Genomic DNA, 13390 nt, shown 5'->3' on the forward strand with positions numbered 1-13390 from the left:
CCACACATTTACCTGTTACAAACAAGTTAATGAGTTTAATGGCTGCCACAATTGTTCCTCGTTATCGCCAGGTGTTGCAACAACATGCATTTTATTATCACTTGTAGGTAATTGCATCATCACACTGCACTGCAATCTACGACCTTTATCTGACTTGTTTGTTTACATGTTTCAAACCTAATATTACTTACTCGGAAATCTCGTAATGTCTAGTAGGATCACAAAAGTGGATCACCCAGGTTATAAAATTCAACGTTATGATGATATTATAGAGGATTAAAGTGGATTAAATAGGACACAAATTTCTTATGAGTTTCCTCAAATGATTGAAGTGGTCCACTTCAAGCCTTATGTTGGATGAAAATGTGTTACCTATATATAAGATTGTTATAGGTAGGTACTTAATCATTATTGTGGTATTTTAAATTGTTATTTTATCTTAACATGTATGGATCGGCTCTGGTTATCTGAAATAAATGTATTTTGATTTTGATTTAATAATATCAATCATATTTATATACATTTTTTCATCTTCCTTTTTCTGACAAATGTCAAATTGTTAAACAAACATCTTTGAGGTAAACTGCCTGCAAGACTACAAACTATGTGAGTTACTAACTCGGAAAGGGTCAGTAGTCAGTACGCGACACTGCGTCTAAAAATACGTCCCTACTTCCTCCGGCTAAATATACATGCGCCGGAGTGGTTATGGCTCGTAAACTGTTATCGGATCAACACTGGCGGTGAACAACGAATTCATCAACAATTTTTGAAATAACTTTATCTAGCCTCCTGAGACCCAGAGGCAGTTGTTTTGTTTGGAACCTTTAATAAAATAATACATAAGTATAACTTCAAAATAGATTGTGGAATATGTATAAAAATTGTACAAGGGGGCTCAGGAGGCTAGTAGAGATATGATATTTTTTAATACTGCCTGTTAATAGAGATTTCTAGGCAGTTTCTAAAATTCAAAATGGAATATTTACGCCGATGAATTTGAGTAAATATAAAAATTTTAAAGTATGATGTACGAGTATTTTGTTTTTTCGACGGGACTACTCAGGGCAATCATTTGTCACCATGCCTGTCACGTTCTAACAAGTATGTAAGTGCGAAAGTGACGGGCATAGTGATAGTCGATAAAAATGGAACCATGCTGAGCCCGCTGGTGTAAATTTCATTAGACGTGACGTGACGTACGCGTTTGTGTTAAGTCTCATTTTATATGGGATTTTAAGTTTCCAAAACGACCAGCTTGGCGCGCTGTTCAAAATTCCATACAAAAATTGACATAACGCAAGCATTGCAACGCTTTTGTGGTTTGTAATACTTGAATATTTAGGTGATTTCATCACACCAGAATCACGTGTGGTATGGTGTGTTCATTCGCTAACCGTAGCACGCAATCTGAGTCACACAAACGTCGCAGTCATCACGGAGGGAAAGACCCACATTTTAGTAATCGAGTGTAGGTACTTACATAGAAAAGTTGTAGTTATTGATTTCATCATGATTTTGCGTGATACTTTAAGTTCATAATTCTTTAAAAGTATGTAATGTCGAATATGATAGGTAGGTGTACTAATCTGGTTTCTATTTTTAACTGACGAAAAAAACGGAGGAGGTTCTCAAGTCGACGCGTATATTTTTTTTTTATGTTTGACCACGCATAACTTTTTACAGCGTAGTTCGATTTTTTATTTCAATACACGCGACCATAAAGCTCAACACACTTATTCCACGTACGCAACGTATGCAATGCATTATGACAAGTATGTTTCTAAGCATGCAAATTTCAGGGGTCAGATTGTCATAATGCATTGTATACGTTGCTGGCGTTGGATACCTAAGTGTGTCGCTACCTTTACTCGTACAAGGATAGCTTATTTACTAGCCTTTACAGTGTACTATTTTGCATAAGCCTTAATAAGGTGCAACTTCCGTGCACATGTGATAATTCCCGGCCCCGTGCGAATGGCCCAGTGAAAGGTGTTAACAGCTCACTACGGCCATGCAGGACGCCGATTCTGACTTACCAATTCGTTAATATGATCTTGTATTGACACGACTTACAGTTTACAGTGCATCTCAAGCGTAAGTATATACCTACCAATAAGCGTACAAGAAATGTCTATATAATGACACGATTTCTGGGTATTTGCTTATTTCGCTCTTTTCAATCGCAACGATGCGCTTTTGTCAAAGTGGTATCAAAACATTGTAGATCAGAATCAGTCTCTAAATTAACGCAAGAACTTGTACGTCTTCATTTATAATTCAGTTCTATTAACAAGTTTTGAAGAAAGTTTATGAGGACGGGAAATAGTGCACTTTCATTCTTTTATTTTGATAACCCTCTCCGGTTGCATATTACCATGGTGCAAAATAAATGTTTATTATAATCTGGTTGGTAATTCATACCAAATTCATTATATAGGTACTTGAGTTTTTTCGCAAATATTTTTTCACGAAATTATGTGAGTAACATCCATTTTGAAGCCAAATTGTGCGGAAAAACATGACTGTTGAAGTAGAGGCATTTTCACATGATTTATTCTGTAAAATACCCCTCTTTATACATACATATAAGGTGTATTCGGGTATTACCGAATGTCGGATAATTCCGAAATTCAGATGAAAATCACCCTTAATTCCATCATAATAAAAGTCTCTTTTCGGAATTATCCGACAGTTTTCGACATTCGGAATTACCCGAGTAAACCTTACACAATTACACATATACATTTAACATGCTTCGGAATAAGGTTTAAAAAATGTCAGGTAACTGTGTGAACGGGATGGTATTTATACAAGACAATTTTAATACGGTCGTATAGAGTCGGACCAAGAAAAGTCTGCAGCGGATTTGATTGGCCACGCAGTGCAAGTGTTATTTTATACGTCATAATTTCATAGAAGTTTGACATTTAAAATAACACTTGCACTGCGTGGGCTATCAAATCCGCTGCAGACTTTTCTTGGTCTGACTCTAACAGAACAAAACAAGACCTTTATAAAGCAATTACTAAGTCTATGAAGTCAGCAGCGCCATGCTAATGTCATGTATCGTATATCTCACTTCGGACTGATTCCTTGCGCATTCTTTCGCCTATTTTAGGCACTGACAGAGATTCCCATTCGCTTGCCTAGTTGACCGTTCAGTTAAATCAGTATAAGCGTTTTATACGATTAGATCGATTTTTATATTGCCGTCAATTATTTTTTCGTAAGAAAATTTGCATTTGAAGAGAGAATTCCTTATTCTGGGTGGTATAAATATGAAATCAAAACTTGTCCCGAGAAAAAATATTAAGTACAAATTTTCCATTGAGTAAATTGAATTACCAAAATACCATATTTCGTAGCTGGGAATTTTTTTTTATCACATACGGTGAAATCGCGCTTATATTGTAAATAATAGGGAACTCTATCTATCCACCAAATTTTATAGAAATCTGACGAAAAAAAATTCTGGTTTACATAAGCTTTAGGTGAAATCGGAAGATAGTTTTGCGCATGCGGCCCCATTGCCATGCTAAACATCCATTCAGGAAATGTATACGATTACCAACACCTTATATAAACGGTTTAAATCCAAGTCCGTTCTTCTATAAATATCGACCTTGCTAGTAGTACTTAAAGTTTAATTTAGAGGGAAGCTTATAGGATACATGGGCTGTGGAAGATGCGGTTTTATGATAATTCTGGTCAAGTGGATTGCGCATATTTTATTAGATTCACTTGAGTTGTAGAATGTGTTTCGTATAGATAATTTTCAATTAAAATATGCCGTGATCTTAGCGCGGAGATTCAAATAGACATTACAACGTTAGGGGCCCACTGATTAACAGTCCGCCGGACGGTATCGGCCTGTCAGTTGTTCTGAACTGTCAAAATTTTGTTCTAACTGACAGGCCGATACCGTCCGGCGGACTGTTAATCAGTAGGCCCCTTAAGTTAGGTATCGATTTACAATCATCAAATCAACTAAGTATAACACGGTTTTATAATATCGTACGAATTCGTGCGTAAAATTATTATATTCTCAATAGTAAGACGAGACATACCTCCTTACTATAGCCAAATCAATTTATTTTTTATTGTGCTCTTGGCTTGCTTGGTACAAAGTTTGGTAGAACAAAAAATAGTCATTTTAAAAACAGTGGTACCTATCTTATAATCCTCACTTAATTTCCCTATTCATTCCACAATGCAACTAACCTCAAAACAAACATTCATATCAAACCGTCCTAAAAACGCATAGACTTACGCAAGCGCATTGTAAGCGCAGTTAGACAAAGAGGGTGTTTACATCCGCTATCTGCTGGCAGGTGCGTGATAACGTGATTTATGTGTGGGATGCTGCATTGGAAGATTTATCGTTTTACTGGGTTAGTTAAAGGATATGTTTAAGGATGACTATGGTGGTCTGGTCTACTATAAGTTGGTAATCAACCCACTTTTGTGTACTTACTTTTGTACCTTACTAGCGACCCGCCCGACTTCGCACAGGTTAACAAATTATACACCTAAACCTTCCTCAAGAATCAATCTATTGATAAGTGAAAACCGCATGAAAATCCGTTCAGTAGTTTTTGAGTTTATCGCGAACATACATACACACAAAACAGACAGACGTGGCGCGGGACTTTGTTTTTAAAGGTGTAGTGATTAGAAGATCTGTGTAAATATGTAAGTAGTACTTACCCATTGAAAGTGAACAAGGATGTTAAATGTTGTAAAAAAACCCTAATTGCACACTGCATTCGACCGTAAAACAAGAATATTGACACTAATAAGTTAATAACGTTAACAACCGCATCCAAGATGCCTCGCGGTGCAGTGCCCGTTAATTGTCTGCACTCGCCCTTCCCATTCAAAAACGTTATAACCGCCAATGAAATGCAACGACACTTACTACCTTTATCTTCTGAGACGGCACGAGTTACAGTAACGCTGTAACTTACTAGGAATCTCGAAGGCACTTACGACGTTTTTATTTGGAGTGAGATTGCTACGCCAATCAGAGTAAGTGGCACATTGGACAATTCGTGTCGCTAATTGTGTCGATTTAGTCGCAATATGAGACGTGTTTTATTGGTATTTGAACTTTTATGTACTTTGATTGAAATGCGAGTTTGAATTGTGTTGAGTTGGGTTGTCAAGTGTCAAGGGCCGAATTGTTTTGTATGTGTATTATTTTCATATAATAACGAACATAAGAAATAAACTAATATTAAAATTAAATCTAAACTATAATTAATCTTAGTAAACTTATAAATAAAAAATTCAGCCTACCCCTCTCAACCCCCTAAATTTCCCCCTTAAATAAGAAATAAGCAATTTTGACTTATTTACAATATGAGTGGTGGTAATTACTATAACTGTTCCAAATTTTAGGTTTCTACGTCAAACGGTCTCTGAGAAAAAGGCATTTAACTGATTTGCAAGACCGAAGTGATCCCATAAGTGTTCCGTGAATAAAGTTTTGTACGGAACACTAAAAATGCTCGCCAGGTCACCTTCATGCGTTATGGTGCCCAGAAGGCTGGCAGCGCTACCTTTTTGGATGGTAAGGCTTATCCTCTGGCCGAGGTAGCTGCCAGCCCTCCGGTCACCCGAGGTGTCAATAAGGCGCTGGGGAATATTACTGATGAAATACATTCTTAGCAAAATTTATCTCAATATACTTATTAAGTCCTTATGCTAACCACCGTTTAAATACTCGCCCGTGTTAAATTTACACACTGTATATCACGTGTATAAAGTTAACAGCAATCACGTGCCAAGTGACACAGCGTGATTCACCGCGGACTCAATTTATGGTAAAAACATGACAGTGGCGGTGGATGCTCTTTTGTCACGTACGTTGGATGCATCAGCCTTCTTCTTTTGTACACACACTAAGCAAGGAATAAATGAAATGAAATTATATGTAACTGAAGTTGTAATAGGAATAAGGTAAGGTGGGATAAGACTATCACCGGGGTAAGACTATCACTTGTATGGAATCCTCATACTGTTTGTCTTGCCCCGAGCAAAATACCCTATGTTAGTCTTATCCCACCTTACCTTACGGGATTTTCTTGCGGCGTATTTTTAGGGTGTTAGAGCATAAAACGCGAATTTTAGGCATGTAAATTTGAAGACAATGAAGAATACTTGAATTTACAATGCCTACTAGTAAGTAGTAAACGTTACGCTACAACCTTTGATAATAAATAATTACAAAATTAAAAAAGCTCATTCATTGATATGTTAGGTAAAGTTCCCTTGTTTAAAAAAAGTATACAGTATAATATAAAGGCACTGGCATTTTAATTCCACAGCTATGCAGCAAAACAAGCGTTATACCTACATGATATGTATAAATATTTATCTACCTATTTAGTATATATAGATGTAGGAAGGTATAGAGAAATTCCATTGACAAGAACAATATAGCATTGATTACTCAAGGTGTTTTGTTGAGAATGTCGAGCTGTACGTCATCGTTCAATAAAACCTAGTGTATACAGTTATTATTTATAGTTTCTACCTATAAACTGAAATAAATGTCAAATATACTAAAGAGAAAATGACGAAGCCCTCCAGTGGTGGCCGGATTTGAATCGGCGTCTTTAGTAATCGAGGAACCCATAGGCCACTCCTTCACGGCGGAACCAATCCTAAATTCTCGACTATAATCCATCAAAGACTATATAGAAGTCTTGAAAAACACAAATCATAAATATTTGGTAAAATAATTTGCTTTGTTCCCAAAGTTGTACCTATAGTTCAACTTTTCTGTATGCGATTAAATCTGTTGCACATTTGTCTCATTGACTTATTAAAACAGCATGCAAAAGTAACAATCCATCTTATTGTTTTAAATTTTTAGAATAACATTATTTAGAACGTCAACTTTTGATAAACGACTTCCTCTACAATATATCCGACATACCGCATGTCGAATTGCTCACGAGCCCAGCGGTGGGCCTGCCCGGCGTTCCCCATTCCATGATTGGTCTCGCCCCACCCTCCCCTTTTACGGACATGGCTGTATTTCTCAATTTTTCACAGTAAAGTTATAAAGACAACAAAGTTGATCGTTTTGTTACGCGTAACATGTTCATGTATGGTTTTTGTTGGGATATACGCAATAGCCGCAATGTCTAGGGAGTTGTTACAAGTTTGTTACATGGATAATTATATTGCTGAGTAAAGCTGTAACAAAAAGAAGAGTTATTTCTTAATATTTTGGTGTCACTAGTTACCTACAGTCAACCACAAAAGTGCTACAGTTACTATAAGTTTTTCAGGGCCATTATTTGATATTTTTGACCAGTTCCTTTTTAGTGATAGAAAACATTGCGAGAAAACCTGCATCAGGTATAATAAGTAAAAAGTGTGAAGTTTCTAAGCAAAATGTGGATTATTTTGCTAGGTTGGGTCTAAAAGTATGACTTAAAATCTTTTATATGAAAGAGAAAAGGTCTGTGTTTAGCACTGAGAGTATACTGAGACATACATAAGTTGGTAATGATAAGGGAGATCAAATCAATATCTCTAAGGTTGTAGCGTAGCATAATAATATATGATCAAAACAAATATTACCTACCTCACTCAATTCCCACCATAATTGGACAAGACAAAATCAAACAGATTTCATCTCGTATCATGATGAAGTTTTGATACAAAGGTTCCGCATTTTGTTGTACTTTTTTATTATAGCTTTTTTATGTTTATCGGTTGAATGTTAGCTCAATCGGAGGGCTGGCATGTGGGGAATTTTGTTAGGTCATCGTTGGCTTTCAACCGCCGAGGAAGTAAATTAATCACGGAATTATGATTCGACTAAACTGATAGCTATTTTTTAGAGTCAATAATATCCATGGGTACTTTAAATATTCTCCGTGAGAGATTTGTGCAAATATATCACAATGATTATAATTAACTTCGAGGAAACCTCACAACCTTTATAATCGGTAACTTATTCCTATTTCACTAATAAGACCCTTTATAAAATGAGTTAAAGACGAGATTTCTTTGTTCATGTTACAAACTCTCCCAGATCCCGAGCATCAGTAGGCCTAACACAGAAGTGCCACGACAGTATCTCGCCCACGATTCTAATAAATAGGTACAGTGAGAAAAAAGATGGGTATTCTATCTCGCGGGGGAGACACTATTCTATCACGCCACTCCTGTGCTAGGCTTACAGAGCCTAACTTCCTATCTAAATGCCGATTACTCATGATTTCCTAAGATAGAAAAGTAAAACTACATTTGCCTCAGGTTTCGGTCCCCGCGTAAAGGTCCCAAACATTGTCAGGGCGTCAGCATGGCGATCAGATAGAAACGGGTCAAACAATCGCAGACGCTGGCACGGCTCCAGTACGCAAATAGCCGGGTTCATTCCCGGACGCGAATCGTATTCCTATACCACTGACTCACTGTGACTTTTTATTGATCTTCGGAACAGTGTTGATGGATTTGTGGATCCTTACGATCGGGGTATCCCAATTGCACAACGTCTATACGGTTCGTTTACACGGAAGAAACCGATCAGTCTTAAATGTTTTATACTATTTAGATATCTATTTGTAAATCGAAAGGTATAGTAAAATAATTGATGATGTGTCAGAGTGTGTATGTATGTATACGCCTGAAAAAGCTTACTGCTAGCTGAGACGCATTTATCGTAAATGTGCCATAGCTGGTTGCCAAAAGTTTTCACAACCATAGTCACTAATCCCTTATTTTAGTTGGGTTGGTGCTTGATTCGCTGTCAAGCACCAGGATTTACCTAAAGATTGGCGCTGCTTGTCAAGCAAAGCTACTTCAACGCTGAAAAAATCATTGTCTGTTATGTAAGTTATGTTCCTCATACTTGTCACCATAAACATATCGCATCTACTGCTTTCAAAAAGCGGCCATTTCTGATCAAAACGGCAGTACGAAAATTCTGGTCCATACTCTGATCGTTAACTTACTTGTCAGTAACACGTATAATGCAGGTACTCGAGAACATTATTACCTGTGAAGAGTCGATCACCCCGCCAGGAAGGGGGCTATTCCCGGCCGCGCGTGCGCACTCTATTTTATCGCGGCTTTCAAGCCCGGCGCGTTGACAGCAACGGAATTAACTTCGGCTATTAAAAGTTTATTATTTTAATTAGTATTTTAGGCTGGAGATGTTTATCTGCTAGTATGAAATAACGAAAGTGGAGACGAGTTCGTAAATTGTAATTTTTCACAGTATATTGAATTATTTGATACAGGTTAACGAAATTGTAATATTCATTAGAGGTAAGAAAATTATTTAACGAGAAAATATATGAGTACGTAGAGCATTGTAAAAGAACAGACTGACCAGAGGTATGAAAGAGAAAAATACTGTACCGTAAAATGGGGTGAGTAGGGTCAAAACTTTTATTTTTAATTTTATCTTTACATATGAAAACTGAATGGTGTATATAATAAGTGTTCCGGACGTTTGTATTTTAGTTTTTATTTTATTTTGGGTAGTTCCATTTCATAAATTTGACGATAAAGAGGAAAACCCACCTCACCCCGTAGTGCCTCGTGTTTGGGGTGAGAGGGTTTTTCATACAAAGGTGATTTTGGAAGATTGTTCGATCGATTTTTTTTATTATGCGTATTACTATGTCTCCATTTTAAATTGGAATACATTATTTTTGTAGCAGTAGCCTTAAAGTCCCTTCTCACCCCCCTCTCAAACCTCTCCCCGCGAAACCTACTCACCCCGTTTTACGGTACCGATAAAGAAGACCTAAATGGAATAATTACAAATGAACGACAATTCTGAAAAGGAATTATAATCATTAGAACATTGGCAATGTGAAAGCTTTCCTATTTTTTATATATATGATAAAAACGTATATAAAGTCTTTTCAAAAGATATAGATTGTCAAACCGTGAATTTCTTTTTAATATTTGGCGTGTTTCCAGCAGATGTATTTAGTTCATTAACAAACATAATCGCGTAAAATTATGTTTAGCCTGTTTACTGGAGCGCCACAAGCGTCTTCTTTTTTTATTTTTAAAACATATTAACTTAACCCCATTCAAATACGCAAACGAAATACACCAAGTACGATCTTATAAGGAAGCTATTGCTAAACCAGTTAATGTAGTATAATAAACAGAACAGATGCAACTGATGACGTTGTAATAAGGGCAACCAAATAAACAAAACTTGCAGTAACAAATGGCAGCTCCAAGCGTAAAAACAGCAATATATCTGTGGTATTCATACTATAGATATGCGGGTAGATATATCAAAGGTGTGGTAGATTTAGCGAGATTAAAGAGGATCCCGCAGGTGCGGACCATCTGTTCTCTTATTCCAATCATTCTCTTTGCATACCGCCTATTGTGAAACGCTCAGGAAAACCAACATAAGCTTGGTATTTAATTACATGTACTTATAACGGAACTCCAGCCCATTGGTACCCTGGTTTTCCTTAAGCTTTGGCTATGTGACGTATAGGAATGTGATCGTTGCTGGCGTGTGTCCAGCCACCTGGTTTCTGCGGGTTACGACAGCCCATCCGCTCTCATTACGGTATGTTTGCGCAGACAGGTCGGCCCTTAGTGACCTTTTTGGCGGACCGGTGAGGAAAGGAGGGTAATGATTGTGAAGATTAGGATTGTCTGTTTCTTGACAAGTTATATGCCTAGGTTTTAATGGATAAGGTGTCGTTAGATTTGTCACTGTTGTGGGACGAACATATATGTTACGTAATCTTTTAAGTTTTATTGATATTATTTTATAATGTCATTTAAATTGATAGGGAAAGAATTAGTGAAACAATAAACTAACAATTTTTTATAACTGTTGGCAATTTTACTGGAGGGGAGGCTTTTACTTGTTTAGGGTTCCGTACCCAAAGGGTAAAACGGGACCCTATTACTAAGACTCTGCTGTCCGTCCGTCCGTCCGTCCGACAGTTGAAATTTTCACAGATGATGTATTTCTGTTGCCGCTATAACAACAAATACTAAAAAGTACGGAACCCTCGGTGGGCGAGTCCGACTCGCACTTGTCCGGTTTTTCTTTCGTATATTACTTCTACACTTAAAAATAAAATTGGTTGTCCTTTATAGTGTCATAAATATTATTGTTTATGTTGATTTAGTTTTCTCTGCAATAAACTATGACTTGTTAACGATTACTTGCGTCTATTTACACAGTGATTATAATACATTTCATTACATACATTTATAAATTGAAATTTAATTATGGTTACAACGGATTATATCGCTTATAATAGCAATTTATTAGTCGCGTAAATTTATCTTAATTTGACCATAAAATATTATAGCTTATAATTTTGCATGTTATGCGGTTAGAATCGTTTCATAATATCAACATATTATCAAAGTTTTAACCTTTTATTTGCTTGTTCTCAGGATCCTGGTGGGGGCGCCAGAAGCGGACTCGCAGTACCTATCAGCGAACAGGAAACCTGGCGCGGTGTACCGCTGCGAAGCTGGCCAGAGAGGCTATGAACGAGACACGCCGCTCGACCACTGCCAGGAGATGTGGTTCGACAAGAAGAGAGGTAAGTTCTACCTATTAACAAGCAGGAAACTTGGCGCAGTGTATGTGAGGCTGACCAGAGAGGCTACGAGCGAGACACATCGCTCGACCACTGCCAGATGTGGTTTGACAAAAAGAGAGGCTAGTTTTCTTGTATTATCATCAGACATCTGTCTAAGCTAGGGTTGCCAGATCGAAAGGCGCTATTATCGGGAAACAATATCAATTTTTCGGGATTTTCGGACTTAAGTCGGGAAATAAAAATACATTCAAATTAAAGTAATTGTATTAAAAACAACGATATTTTATATTATTGGCACTACGTCAGCTCGCTCGCTCGACGACAGTTCGGAACTTGAAATTATTGTTTTATAACGTGAAGCTGTTTTTCGGGACAGTTTTCACTTTGTCGGGAATCGGGAAGACATGCTAAAAATCGGGAGAATCCCGCCAAATCCCGACCATCTGGCAACCCTAGTCTAAGCAGAGGTAGGACTCCTAAGGTATCTCAAGGCTAGCTTCTTACCCAAATGGCAATCAAAGTTGTTTCGCCAACTAGTCGAAGATTGACGGATTGACCTACAACTACATTTGCGAAAACTCGGCGTCCACTCTAAAAAGTGCTTAGTATGTACATATATTAGGTTGAAAACGCTTTGTATTTAGATACGAGTCTGGTACAGTCAACAACAGAGCTATGAATACAGGCAAAGTGTCAAAAATATGTATACAGTACTTTATTGCCTGTACATTAAGGTCGTGTATACATATTTTTGGCACTTTGCCTGTATTCATAGCTCTGTTGTTGACTGTACTTACGTACAGACGCCGTCAAAGAAAGTTTTCACTTAGCAATTTATTTCTTTGTAATCAAATGAACAATTTAATCATATATTTATCGTTGACTGTACAATATAGAGCCACAAATAACAGAAAGCTCGCACAAAACAAACAAAATGAAAGATTAGTCTGTTGCCATAATAAATAATAAACTGCAGGCAGATGGGAAGTAATGTCGTGAACTCGTGACTGATTCCTTGTTTATTGTGGTTGTGTTGTTTATAATTTTATATCTGCTAAACTAAATATGATATCGTGGATTTGAATACTACTTACCTATTGTGCATTTTTAGTTATATTTCGACGGCAGGACTATCCATCCTATGTTTGTAGCCGCGATGTCAAATGTAAATAGTTAGAACCAATATTGTAACTAATAATTTTTAAGAAAATAAAACCGACTTCTAGTGGGCCCGGTGAAAGATTATGGTAGATGGTGCACTATGTAGAAAAGGAGGTAAAACCACCCACTTTCCTAGTAGCATTTCGTTTCTGTATAAGGGTCGTAGTTCAAACCTAACCTAACACACTTAACGGCGCATGCGGTGCGGTGTACGGGGGTTTGAGCGGGAGGGGTTTGGCATCATCATACTTTATACCTACATTTTATGGTAGGTACCTAATCATAGTGGTTTTCCGGGTCAAGGTCCGGGTCTGAGTCCGAATCCGGATCCGAGTCTGGGTCCGAGTCCGGGTCCGAGTCCGAGTCCAGGTCCGGGTCCGAACCGGATCCGGGTACGAGTCCGGGTCTGGGTCCGAGTCCGGGTCCCAGTCCAAGTCAAAATCGAAATTCGAAATCACCAAACGTGTACTATGCGTCGTTGAAGAGTTCTGTTCTGATCATCATCAGCAGTTCCACTTCATCAAATGCGACAGTTTTTAATGTAAATGCTTGATTTTATGATGAAAATACAGAAAATTCTATACGTATGCCTTTAAGATTTGAGGAGTTCCCTCGACTCCTCATGGATCCCATGTTCAGAACTCGAGCTTGACGGA

At 37.5% G+C, this 13390-nt stretch overlaps 1 protein-coding gene and 1 long non-coding RNA gene across 5 annotated transcripts in view; one reads left to right on the forward strand and one right to left on the reverse strand.

The window, feature by feature from the left end:
• Positions 1-13390, reverse strand: part of LOC134793034 (uncharacterized) — a 459561-nt gene that overhangs the window by 275336 nt on the left and 170835 nt on the right. The window lies entirely within an intron of this gene.
• LOC134793002 (integrin alpha-8) overlaps positions 1-13390 on the forward strand; it is a 199155-nt gene that overhangs the window by 69318 nt on the left and 116447 nt on the right. For all 4 annotated transcript variants that reach the window (XM_063764511.1, XM_063764513.1, XM_063764512.1 and 1 more), the window contains exon 2: positions 11422-11573. In XM_063764511.1, the coding sequence (XP_063620581.1) occupies positions 11422-11573 (152 nt within the window). The remainder of the gene's footprint in view (positions 1-11421; positions 11574-13390) is intronic.

Source organism: Cydia splendana, chromosome 8 (assembly GCF_910591565.1).
Source record: "Cydia splendana chromosome 8, ilCydSple1.2, whole genome shotgun sequence".
Lineage (NCBI taxonomy): Eukaryota > Metazoa > Arthropoda > Insecta > Lepidoptera > Tortricidae > Cydia > Cydia splendana.